Source organism: Thamnophis elegans, chromosome 8, assembly GCF_009769535.1.
Source record: "Thamnophis elegans isolate rThaEle1 chromosome 8, rThaEle1.pri, whole genome shotgun sequence".
Lineage (NCBI taxonomy): Eukaryota > Metazoa > Chordata > Lepidosauria > Squamata > Colubridae > Thamnophis > Thamnophis elegans.
The window spans coordinates 62,511,063-62,524,511 of NC_045548.1; the positions used below are offsets into that span (position 1 = coordinate 62,511,063).

A 13,449-nucleotide genomic window follows, 5' to 3' on the forward strand; every position below is an offset into this window, starting at 1 on the left:
CACCTGCAATTTATTTAAAAATGCAAACTGCATCCCATGAAGCTCACAAGATATTTCATTCAATTTTTAATTAGACCTTTTTGTTTAGCAAAGAACAAGAACACTGGAGTGCAGCCATAGCTTCCTTTAAAAAGTCTAAAAGGCTGGATAAGAAGCACTTGTGGAAATAAAGTTGATGCTAGAAGTGTGTGTTTGTGTGCCAGATGACCAAGAAAGATGACCATGGAGATAATGGAATGGTGCCTGCTCATACCTAAACTAAGGGATTTATGGTTTAATTTTCACCTTGCAGAGTAGATTTAGGCAAATCCTACTTTCTCAACCTGAGTTCTTCCTCCCCCATCTGTACTGCTTGCAACTGTGTGTTTATATTCTTTAAGAACTGAGGGAAAACATTATATAAAAGCTACATCTAATTAGTGAGGCAACTTTATTTGAAATCAAGCTTAGCAAAAAGTATGTGCTTGCCCAGAAAGAGATCGCAAAACAGTAAACAACATTGTTTTTATAAGCCTGGGCTAGAACAGCCGCCAAATCTTTTCTTCCCCCACTCAGAAGAACATTTTTGCATATCAATAGACTCATCCTGTATTAACAGACCTTTAAAAGATAAATCCAAATTTAAGTAAAGAAGGACAGAACTGTTGACACTCTAATGTGCTGGGAGATACTTTATGCTCCCCAAATATCCTGGAATCAATGTGTATGTACTGACATTCTTGGAAAACAGACACCATTAAAATATTTATGAAAACTGACTAATTTTATTTATATTTCCATTCGGATCTGAAGATATTTGGAATAGTTTGAGGCATACAAAATTGTGGTTTTCATTAATTATGCTTCAGATTAATCATCGAATCAAATAAATCACGATTAAGAAATATTTTCAACTCCTTCTATCTTTCTACTTACAAGGTAATAAGATCTGTTCTTTTCCCCTTTGGCCATTCTGCAGAAGGTATAAATTTAGGAAGAAAATATATTCTACTTTTAAGATTTAATCACAATTTTAAAAAGTAAATTAATGCAAACCTAAAGATTGTGTCCTAATAGATACCAATAATAACATATTTTATTGTTGATTTTGTTTTTGTTTTTTAGTATGTTATAAATGAAGCCAATGTTTATTCAATAAAACATATTTATACAAACCCAATTTAAAGCTATGTATCTGTGAACCCAAAGCTATGTGTATCTTTCAATGCACAAAATAAATATATCAAAATTTCAAAAACTGATTTTAGATTAAAATATATGTTTCTGTTAGTAACTGCTTGCTAATAATTGTTTTTTATTTATTTATTTATCATTACAGAAATGTTATCTTAGCAAATTGCAGGTGAGATTCCAATGCTACCCAATTTCATAATTCCTTTTGGTAAAGTACCCAGATAATTCTGAGTTATTTTAGTATGGTTACTAGCACTTTAAATTGGCAATTTTTTTGTTATACTGTTTTTAAAACTCCACAAATTCTAGTTAGAATTTGAAAATTAAATTTAATCTGAAATGCAAAATTCCAGGTGTTGGCAATAATAAAGAATTGGTACTAGTAAGATCCTGAACAGTAGCATAGCAGAATTTATTAGGAATGGTGGAGCTTTGCCTAGGAAAACTAATAATGCTAACAATAGACCTTTACTTTAACCCTGGAGGGGGGGGAAAGGGTCTTATTAGTTGCTATTCACAACTAACATTTCCAAAGCCTTAAATTCTTTTTCCACATTTGGTATGAATGAACCAAATTGATACATGCCCAACTTGAATTCTGTGATATGAATATTCTGTATATTTCAGGCAGGCTCCAAAAATAGGGCATTAAAGATATTCTGCATTCTTATACTTGAGGCAAAGTCCAAAAATAGGGCTTTAAAGAGATTCGGCATATATTCAGTACTCAAGCTCCCCATAACTAAAGCTTTTTCACTTCAACCATTTGAAAATCATTCTTAGATATTCCCAAATTGGATTTGTCTTGAGATATTTTAGTAATGCTTATGAACTTTCCTTCCACAGTAAAACAAATTTGGTTGGTCATGAGGGGGAAATAAAATACATATAAAGTCCATAGTTTATTTTTACATACACACTGACAAGGGTAGCTGAAAAACCACATAGAGAATAACCTAATCTCCATTCAGCTGCTATTGAAAGAAAACTAAATAAATAAAACAATACATCCCAAGTTGGATATTGTACTTCCTGTACTCAATGGATCCACATATTTATGTAAGCAATCTTGTTGAAATCATCATGAACCAATATTTCATTCTGGTGATATTTTCTGTCAATAGATAAGTTTATTGCAAGGATGTTTTCATTTGTCTGTTTACTTTATAAAAGTTCTTCAAAGCAGTCAATGGACGCAGGTGCTATCAGGAAAAACGTGTTAAACCTATAATATTTAAATTTTCTACCATTTTCTTTCTATTTTGTCGATAGAAAAGAGCATTTCCTTCTATATTGAACAAAAAAATCCTGAAAGAGGGTTAAAAAATAAGTTATGAACAGAGCTAGCATGACCATTTAATTCTTTGGTTCTACAGAGCTGGAAGAGACCCAGGCAGGAAATGCCCAGTTTTAAAAGACCTTCCCCATCCCTGCCCCCCACCCCCCCTCAAAAAAAAGAAAATTCTAATTTGTAGAGCAAATTAGGTTGTTCAACTATTAGATTGTAAAAATTCCTGCTCTGGAGGCCAATTGTCTTTCGAAAATCTTACTTAGGTAGGCATTAGTTTTTCAAGCAGTATAAAATTTACTTGCAATTGCCTATTATAAACACACATAAATATACATAGACACAAACAATCATTTCCTTTTCTTTCAGTATTGTTCTTTTAAAAATAACATGTAGTTTAGTGGCAAAAGCAGCATTAAAGGGGAGTATATATATATATACAGTTTCAAAAAAAGTTTATATTTGAAATATGCTTGGGTAATGCATTATTGAATGCACTATATGATTAGACTCAACAAGCAAACAGGGAAAAAAACCTAGAAGAAATAACAAAAGCTTGCAACAAATGGAATCTACAACAAAGATGCACAAGCTGCCTAAACACATTCATAATGCATCTTATTTCTCCTTCAATTAAGAAAATTTATTTTGGTGTGCACTTGGTGCTCACTCTACTGTGGCATTTTTCCAAGTTATTTTGAGAATGTCGACTTCACATTTTTAGAAATAACCATGACAGCTAGGGAATCCTGGGAGTTGAAGTCCATATATCTTGAAGTTTCCAGTTTGGGGAAAAACTGATCTAGAGGATACTGTGTCTTACTTATCATTTTCTTAAATCAAAGATAGTGACTTCCTTTGAATAAAAATTCACTGGCTCTTGATAACTAAGGTATCTATGAAGTTTTCTTGGCAACAGCCAAGACTTTTCATCTTACTTTCTTCTGTCTTTTGTTTTTCATTTTCCACTTTCTAATCTGCATTACAGTTTTGATAGCCCCATTAAGCCCTGCTTCGCTTTCTCAAAAGCAGAAAAAAAGTGTTCTGCCATTTACTTAGTCATGCTGTATGTTTCCTTTGAGTCGGTTTTATAACCTGACAACTGCCTGGACAAGTCTGGTTTGCCCTTGCCTTCTTTTTGGGACTGAGAGTGAGTGACTGGCCCAAAGTTAACTAGCTGACTTTGTAACTAAGGCAGCACTAGAACTTCCGGTCTCCTGGTTTTTAGACTGGTGCCTTAATCACTACAACAGATTGGTTGTCTACTTATCAGTACAACTGTACTTAGAAAAAATACAACCAATTGAGGTTATCCTACAGCTGTTACATTGTACATTCTGCACCCATTAATCTGAAATTTATAGCTATTTCATAAGACCATTTTCTCAACAACAATGGGCATGTTGTTAAGGAGGCAGCAAAATGAATAAGAGTCCACAGTTGATTACACCTACAAAAAGTGCTTGTAAATTTTGGTAAGGCTATGATAAAAAAAAAACAAGCAGCAATGAAATAAAATATCAAAACTTTGCCTCCTTCAGCTTTTTCAACAGACAAGCATCAAATGTTATATTTAATCACACTGTGCTTTATTTCTTTAATTCCAGTCTTAGTTTTCATTATTATGATTCTGTTTTCATAGTTTCAGCTATTTGATCCAACAATGGCTTGCTTAACTAAACTGCTAAAATGCAGAAGATAAAGAGATGCTTTTCTGTACAAATGCTCAGCCTTCTGGGGTTCCGGATTTTCTCATTTCAAATGTAACCTTATCTTGCAAAATCATCAGGAATTCCTGACTTAGTACAAATTTAAAGACAAACAAAAATCACAACCACAACCAGTATGAACAACTATACAGGACTGTCTCCTTAGGTATGTGGGATATTTTGAAAAGCAAACATCAGATATGTACATTTAACAAGGAAGGAAGGAAGGAAGGAAGGAAGGAAGGAAGGAAGGAAGGAAGGAAGGAAGGAAGGAAGGAAGGAAGGAAGGAAGGAAGGAATGAATTAATTTATTTCCCGGAAGACTACAAACAAAAAACAGAATTTCCTACCCGTAAAAGGGATTGAGATTCATCCTTTGACTTGTTATCAGCAGATCCAGGATACGGCTGAGAAAGTGGTCCAGATTTTTCTCCGCTTCCTTGGGGCATGCCCTGCAGGAATCCCTTGGTCTCAACAGGCAAGCTATAAACAGGCCTTGCAAGATGAGCAGCTTCTACATTTGGACTATCCCTCAAAGCCTTTGGCTGCTCTTGAACAACCGACACCGTGGTCAGAAGGCCCAAGCTTGTTTGGGTATAGGATGGGCTTCCTCTCAAAATGTCCACTCCTCTCCAAGTTGTACCACGAAGATCATCGCTAGACCCATCAGGCCAACCTTTCTCCTTTGATCCTTCTTTTTCCTCCATCTTTTCTTTCTTCACTACACTCTCCAAGATGGGCTCCCCCATTTTTGGATCTGAACTGAGCAGGTTATAAACCTTCAGGTCAATTTTGGATTCTTCCTTGAGAGCAGCCATCATCCCATGGCTATCTTCCCCATTGGCTGTGGTGATGTCCATTTCTTGACAGTGCACAGTGTTGAAGTGTTCCAGTAAGGATTGTGTGTCAAGCGCTGTAAAACTGCACTGACGGCATTTATAACAATTATGGACTCTCCTGATAAGAAAGAAAAATAGAGGAGAAAATATTAGAATAAGTTCATCTATGGTGACCAAAATGAAGAGAAATGAATTATTTCCATATCTGGTGGCTTGCAGGCCTTTCAGGCTTTTCAGAATTGAGTGAAGATAAAACTTGTCTAAGTCAACAGCACATCATTGTTATTTGAAATCTTCCCTGTTGTTTCTAAGATAATTGTTTCTCATTGCTCTATTTCAGTGTGCATCCATCCATCCATCCATCCATCCATCCATCCATCCATCCATCCATCCATCCATCCATCTATCTATCTATCTATCTATCTATCTATCTATCTATCATCTATCTGTATTTAATTCCCCAATCTAGCACAGAGACCATTTCCTAGTGGTCTCCTTTCCAGTTACTAATAAGCCAATTCATTTCACAGGATTGTGTGGGAAAAATAGGAGCAGGAAGGCTTGTTGGATATATTTAGCACTTTGAGTTACTTGTCAAATAATTTAATTTACACTGTAAATTTAAAATACACTGATACCCACTTTTCATACATTTTGCATCATCGACAAGCAAAGTCAATGGGGAGGTCAGATTCATTTAATAACCATGTGACTAACTTAACAACTGCAATGAGTCACTTGTGGCAAGAAAAGTTGTAAAATGGGACAAAACTCACTTAATGACTGTCTCACTTAGCAACATAAATTTTGGGGTCTGTTGTGGTTGTAAGACGAGGAACACCTGAACGTAATGGACTTCCTATCTGCCTTTCCTTGTTTTTCTTTCCTGTGTCTTCCCTTTCTCCTTCCTTATTATTTCATCCCATTTAAACACATGAATATTTCCACAAAAATATCAGTAATAGTTATGGTTCTATTGACAGAGAATCAATGTCCTCAAGAATTGTATTAAATTATTTAGCTCTATACCTATATGTCAATTAATGTACTTGTCAATAACCTTTTAACAAGTGAATCTCAAAAATGCCTGTTCAAGAATTAGTTCAATGTCTTTTTGGATTTCTTCTGATTTACTATTTCCTATGTTTTTGTTTACCCTGTGCATTTTAATGAAAAAACAAATAAGTTGCATTTATTCATTTATTCCATAGGACTAAAATAAAATGGAATAAAATAAGTGTATTAGGAAAAAAGAGGAACTTTTATACAGCTTGGATTTCTGAGACTTTGAATGTAACGTGTTTCCACAAAAATAAGACAGGATCTTATTTTCTTTTGACCCCCAAAATAAGTAATTGGCCTTATTTTGGGGGAAGTGTTATTATTTTTGAAGTGCAGGAGGCCCCTTAACTGCAGACTGTGGATGAGCTGATCCGGAGAGGGTCTCTGTTTCTGGCACATTCTTGCCAGCCTTAGCGTCACTGAGCCTGCTACTCTTTTTGCAGCCGCCACTAAGAGAAGGGGCACAGTAGCTAGGGTTTGTAGGAGCAGTCTCCGAGGGACTGTTCTGCATGGATGGCAGGTGCATGTGGGGGACGTGGGACATGTTCCCCCCTTGCCCCACAGAAAATGGCTGAGACCGGCTGCACATGCGATTAAATATTTTAGAGAAAGGCTTATTTTTGAGGGAAGGCTTATTTTAGCACATGTGCTCAAAAGCCCAATTGGACTTTTTACCCAGGGAGGTCTTATTTTCGGGGAAGCAGGGTATAGGAATTGTAGTTCTGTTCATCTACTGTATACAATTGTTTGGTTTTCTTATACAACCACAATAACACCATTATAGTTCTTTTCATCTGCCAAAATCTATTAAAAGTATTTAAAACTACTCTAGGAAAATATTTTCCCTTATTCCTCCCTACTGAGAAAAATGAGACATATAGGTTCATGAGAAATAAAAGATCAGCAGGAAAAAAAATAAGAAATAAATGGATAACTCATGAAAATTACATGCAAAACTATTAATAGTAATCTGACTTCTCAAATTGAAGATTTCCAGTGTTAATATCAATTATAACCTTTAAGAAATTTTGCTTCCTCTACCACATTACAGAACTCTAATCTGGTATTCTTGTTTTAAAGGTAAATGAATGCATTATTTTTCTTGAATAATAAGAATATGAAAAATGTCAGCTAATCTCTGGGGATATTTTCTTCCTCAAATCTGAACACAAAAGGGGGGATTACATTTATTAGAATAGAATAGAAGAACAAATAAGAAACTACATCATTTAAAAATTACCTATTTTTCATATCATTTTATAAAAATCTTCTTTTAAAAATCACATTTCTTTTAAAACTTTTGAATAAAAAATGAACTTCTGTGAGGAAGGAAAGATTTCATTCACTTTGTTAAAAATAGCATTGGGATATATCTTAAAATTGACAAGTTAAGAGAGGTTAATCAGTAGAGTACAATAATATTGTATAATAGCATTCTATTATACTGATTAACCTTCAAAGTATTATATTATTGGCCAAGTGTGATTGGACACACAACAAATTTGTCTATGGTACATAAGTTCTCATTGTATATACAGACAACAAAATATTATAATCATAATACTGATAACTAATAAGAGAAGCTAGTATAAAAAGATGAGAAGGATAATAGTAATACAGCTATACTACATGAGTAAATATCCATAGACCTACTATGACTATATACTGTGTACTGTGGTAATTATGTGTTCAGCAGAGTGATGGCATGAGGGGAAAAACTATCTCTGTGTCTAGTTGTTTTGGCACGCAATGTCCTTTAGTGGCATCCTGAGGGGAGGAGTTGAAACAGTTTATGATATGAGGAGTCTATAGACATTTTTTCAGCCTCTTTCTGATCTGTGCAGTATACAGGTATACAGTAAACAGTAGGAACTACTGGTAGGAGAATACAGGTACTATAAAGCAGACCAAGTCACAACATTCCTCCCTCTCCTTAGTGAGACTGGCAAACTTTACTCCCTTAGCTGTCTTCAGGTGACGTTAGAATTACAACTCTCATAGCAATAGTCGTCTGCCCTATCGGATGAGCCCTGGTCCTGGAGGTGCCCTAGAGCAGCGAAATGGTGGCAGTGGGAATTGGTCGGAAGATAGCTGCTTGAGCTTTTCGCTCTTACGATTGCCCCCCCCCCCCCGCTGTTCTTCTTAGATCTAAACAGCGCGGGGCTTGGAGAGGAACTCTGGATTTTCATCTACAACGAAAAAAAGGGACGGTGAGTTTGGGGGATTTGAAACTGGCTATTATCATCTCTACTATTACCATCACCGTCGTGGTAAAGAGGAGGAAATTATTGTGGCTTGGGCGAGCGAACTAAACGGCGATTAGCCACTATCATCATAGCTTGCCTGAACGCCCGCCCCTCCTCTATCCTGTATTTTAGTGCCTACCTCTCTCACCGTGGAGCCTCTCCTTTCTATTCCTTCTGTGGTTTGGACAATTCCTCTTCCTGTCTGCCCCTGCTACTGCGGAGCCATGTTTGCCTGCCTATTTATTCTTATTTAATACGAACTTTACTGCCTGGCCTGCGACCATCGGCATTGGCCCGGAACAACTGCTCTTCTCCACCACTTGCTACCACTGCTACTTTGAAACATCTAATGTGAGCAACCGACCATCTCTTTAACCATTTTGATATCCCATGGTACATATACTTCTGGTGCATTTGGTTTGGGGAAAGAAGTGATAGAGGATGGCAGTTTCAGGGACAGGAACTTGGCGTTTTAAAAATTGGACACTAAGCTGGCACCCCCCCTTTCCCCCTTCTAACTGGTTCCAGTCACTTGTAGACTTTGGACATTTAGACTCTGGCCGTTCCAGGATTTCAGGAGAGGGGGAAGACAAGATACCCCCCTGCATACTACCGCTTTATCTCCTATGGACCGTTATTATTTATTATTCCATGCTTTATCTGGATTTGGAGGGTGTGAGACTGCAAAGCTGGTGCTGGATGATACCTGGGGCCTGTGCTTTGCCCCCCCTCCATCTACAACTATTTATAGAATACGGACCTTGGACTTTGGCCTCGGATTTCTCTGGAACTGGAGGAAGGGAGGCTGGCTCTTCTGGAACTCATAATTTTAAATTCTGTGTTGCGCAATTTTAAACGGGTATGTTGAGTGCGTGGAATTGAATGAGTTAGTATGAAAGACCCACTTTTAGTACTATTATTGCTGTATTCTTTTTATGTTTTAATTATATTGTGGGGACTGTTTGTGTGAGTGTCTGAGTATGCCTGATTCGGAGGACCTGGCGGGGCAAGCGGGGGCCATTGGGGTGGTTGGGGGAATTATGCCCACGGGAGAGAGTCGGAGCATTGCGATCATAACAGGGAGAGGCAGATATGGCGGGGACTTTAGGGCTGGCCATTACCGGGGAAGGAGGGTTCGCTATATCGCAGAGATCCCTCCTTCCGGCCCTATGAGTCCCACTCCAAGGTCAGATGGCGTGAGCGATCAGGACCCTGGTCTCAGGCTGCTGTCGCTAAATGCCAGGTCTGTTATTCATAAGGCTCCCCTCGTCCGGGACTTGATTGTAGACGAGGGGGCAGACCTGGCATGTATTACTGAGACATGGCTGGGCACGGAGGGAGGAGTCCCCCTCGTAGAGCTGTGCCCAGACGGGTTTCAGGTGCTTCATCAGCCGAGAGCCCAGGGAAGGGGTGGCGGTGTGGCTATTGTAGTCCGGGAGTCTTTAGTTCCTCGTAGGATCCCTGCTCCGGAGCTTCCCGGGTGTGAGTCCCTACTAGTGAAGTTGGACCTCAAGGGTCAAGCGGGTTTGCTGCTAACGTACCTGCCTCCCAACTGCGTTGCAGCGGCCCTCCCTGCGCTCCTCGAGTCAATAGCCGAGCTAGCAATTGAGTTCCCTAGATTAATGGTTCTGGGGGACTTCAATTTGCCTTCGCTCGGCGAACACTCTGACGGAGCGCAGGAGTTCATGGCCTCCATGACAGCCATGGGCCTGACCCAGGTAATTCGAGGCCCTACCCACTTGGCGGGACATACACTCGACCTCGTATTCCTCTCGGAGCAGTGGAGTTATGATCTTGGTCTGAGGGGAAATGAGACCATTCCCCTGTCGTGGTCAGACCACTACCTACTGAGGTTAGACTTCCGGAGGCCAAACCCCCACCGTGGGGAGGAGGAACCGACCAGGTGGTTCCGCCCCAGGCGACTGATGGACCCTGTTAGGTTCCAGACGGAGCTTGGGGTCATTCCAGACGCTCTCGCCCACAGTTCGGCGGAGACTATTGCTGCGGCCTGGCACTTGGCGGCATCGGAGTCTCTGGACCGAATTGCGCCACTACGGCCCCTCCGGGTCAGCGGCTCGCGGAGACCCCCTTGGTTCACCGAGGAGCTCCGCGAGATAAAGCGCCGGAGGAGACGCCTAGAGCACCAGTGGAGGTCCGACAGGTCCGTATCGAACCGAGCACTGTTGACAGCTTGCACCAAGGAGTATATTTGGGCATTGAGAACCGCCAAAAGATCACACATTGCCTCCTTGGTAGCGTCCGCCGAGTCTCGCCCAGCCGCCCTGTTTAGGATAACCCGCTCCCTCCTAAATAGGAGGGAGACGGGGAACCCCCTGCAGGGTAAGGCTGAGGAATATAGTCAGTTCTTGGCGGACAAAGTTGCTCGGTTTCGATCGGAACTGGACTCCACCCCCGCAGATCCAGCCGGGACACAGGGGAATAACTTGGTAGACCATCTCTGGGTTGAGTTTCAGGATGTTGCCTCTGGGGATGTGGACAAGGCTATGCGAGCTGTGAGTTCCTCCACCTGCATACTGGACCCGTGTCCCTCTTGGCTGACTACCAACAGCAGAGAGGTGACACGAGGCTGGATCCAGGCGGTTGTTACCGCCTCTCTTCGGGAGGGACACCTCCCCACTGCGCTTAAGGCGGCGGTGGTGAGGCCCCTCCTGAAGAAACCGTCTTTGGATCCAGCAGTTCTTAACAACTATCGTCCAGTCTCCAACCTCCCCTTTCTGGGGAAGGTTGTTGAGAAGGTGGTGGCCTTACAGCTTCAGCGTACCTTGGAGGAAGCTAACTATCTTGACCCCTTCCAGTCTGGCTTCAGGCCCGGTTACAGCACTGAAACCGCTTTGGTCGCATTGACCGATGATCTCTGGAGAGCCAGAGATGGAGGCCACGCGTCCATCCTGGTTCTCCTCGACCTCTCAGCGGCTTTCGATACCATCGACCATGGTATCCTTCTGCGACGACTGCGGGAGGTGGGGGTGGGCGGCACTGTTCTACAGTGGTTCTCCTCCTACCTCTCGGACAGGTCGCAGTCGGTGTTGGTGGGGAGGGAGAGATCGTCCCCGAGGCCCCTAACCTATGGGGTGCCGCAGGGCTCGGTTCTGTCCCCCCTACTATTTAACATATACATGAAACCGCTGGGCGAGATTATTCGGAGGCACGGGATTAAGTACCATCAATATGCGGACGATACGCAGTTGTATCTGTCCGCCCCGTGCCAACTCAATGAAGCGGTGGACGTGATGAACCGGGGCCTTGAGGCTGTTAAAGACTGGATGAGAGCTAACAAACTGGTACTCAACCCGGAAAAGACCGAGTGGCTGTTGTGTTTTCCTCCCAAAAATTTGGCTAATGTTCCAACAATCAGGCTGGGGGGGCAAAATTTACACCCCTCAGACAGGGTCCGCAACTTGGGAGTCCTCCTGGATTCACAGCTGAGTTTTGAGCATCACTTGTCGGCTGTGACCAGGGGGGCATTTGCCCAGGTTCGCCTGGTACGCCAGTTGCGGCCCTACCTGAACCGGGAGGCTCTCACAACAGTCACTCGAGCCCTTGTGACCTCTAGGCTGGAATACTGCAATGTGCTCTACATGGGGCTGCCCTTGAAGAGCATCCGACGACTTCAGCTAGTTCAGAACGCGGCCGCGCGAGTGATTATGGGCGCACCACGGTACGCCCATATAACACCAATCCTCCGTGAGCTGCGCTGGCTACCTGTTGATCGTCGGGTGCACTTCAAGGTCCTACTTACCACCTATAAAGCGCTCCATGGTAGTGGATCTGACTATTTGAGAGACCGCCTCCTGCCAATTAGCTCCCTGCGTCCCATCAGATCGCACAGAGTAGGCCTCCTCCGAATTCCATCCGCCAGTCAGTGCCGACTGGCGACTACGCGGAGGAGAGCCTTCTCAGTTGCAGCTCCGACATTATGGAACACCCTCCCCGTGGAGATCCGTACCCTCACCACAGTCCAGGCCTTCCGCACAGCCCTGAAGACCTGGCTATCCCGTCAGGCCTGGGGATAGGATTACTCTCACCCCGCCCGAATGTTGAATGAATGTTGTGTTTTTATGGATAATTTTCTTTTATTCACGATTTTTTTTCCTTTAAGTCTTGTCTTGCACCCCCTTCCCCTTATTATTGTAAGCCGCCCTGAGTCCCTCCAGGGAAAAGGGCGGCATATAAATTCTTAATAAAATCTAAATCTAAATCTAAATAGCAATAGCAATAGCAGTTAGACTTATATACCGCTTCATAGGGCTTTCAGCCCTCTCTAAGCGGTTTACAGAGTCAGCATATCGCCCCCACAATCTGGGTCCTCATTTTACCCACCTTGGAAGGATGAAAGGCTGAGTCAACCTTGAGCCGGTGAGATTAGAACCGCTGAACTGCAGATAACAGTCAGCTGAAGTGGCCTGCAGTACTGCACCCTAACCACTGCGCCACCTCGGCTCTTTCATAGCTTCTAGTCAATGTGAGATAAGATATGCCAACTGGCAATTCTGGGGTTTGCAGTTCTAATGCATGCAGAAGGTCCCAAGTTGGGGAAATGGCTGCCATAGAATCTTGCATATCTTGGTTTTCTGTGAGATTTTACTTGAATCCAATTTATAACTTTTTCCAAACTTTCCAATAATTAGTCTCTGGTCTTGAGAATACTGCCATTCTTCTCATGCTACTTTAGTTAACATTACATTTTCGTTGGCAGGAAAGTTTTTTCACGTTTCTTTTCTATTAATTTTTTTTCTCAGATTTTTCCCCCCAAGCAATCTTATCTCTGTGTGGATGCATGCATCTGCCCCCCCCCACACACACACACACATTTGCCAGTTGCTGTATGGAATAGTAGTAGGACTTTTGAGAAAGTGTTAGTTAGCCTCTGTTTCTATACCATGCAGCTAAAACTAATGAAGAGAGCTCATACTGTAGAACAGCGGTGGGCTGCAGGCGGTATGTCCCGGTACGGGTGTACTGGATCCTCCTCGGAGCACTGGGTACCATTCCAGTACGGTGCCCCGGAGGGCCCACCCCCCCCCCCGCCCAAGCTCCTTACCTGTGCTTTAAGCTTTTGGCACTTCCGCAATGGCTCCGGCACCTGCGCGATGCTCCGCCAAGCAGCTGGA

The 13,449-nt window shown here is 42.0% G+C and overlaps 1 protein-coding gene across 1 annotated transcript in view; it reads right to left on the reverse strand.

Moving 5' to 3' along the window:
• TRPS1 (transcriptional repressor GATA binding 1) overlaps window positions 1-13,449 on the reverse strand; it is a 203,414-nt gene that overhangs the window by 158,923 nt on the left and 31,042 nt on the right. The window contains exon 4 of the mRNA XM_032222259.1: window positions 4,521-5,127. Coding sequence (XP_032078150.1) covers window positions 4,521-5,127 — 607 coding nt within the window. The remainder of the gene's footprint in view (window positions 1-4,520; window positions 5,128-13,449) is intronic.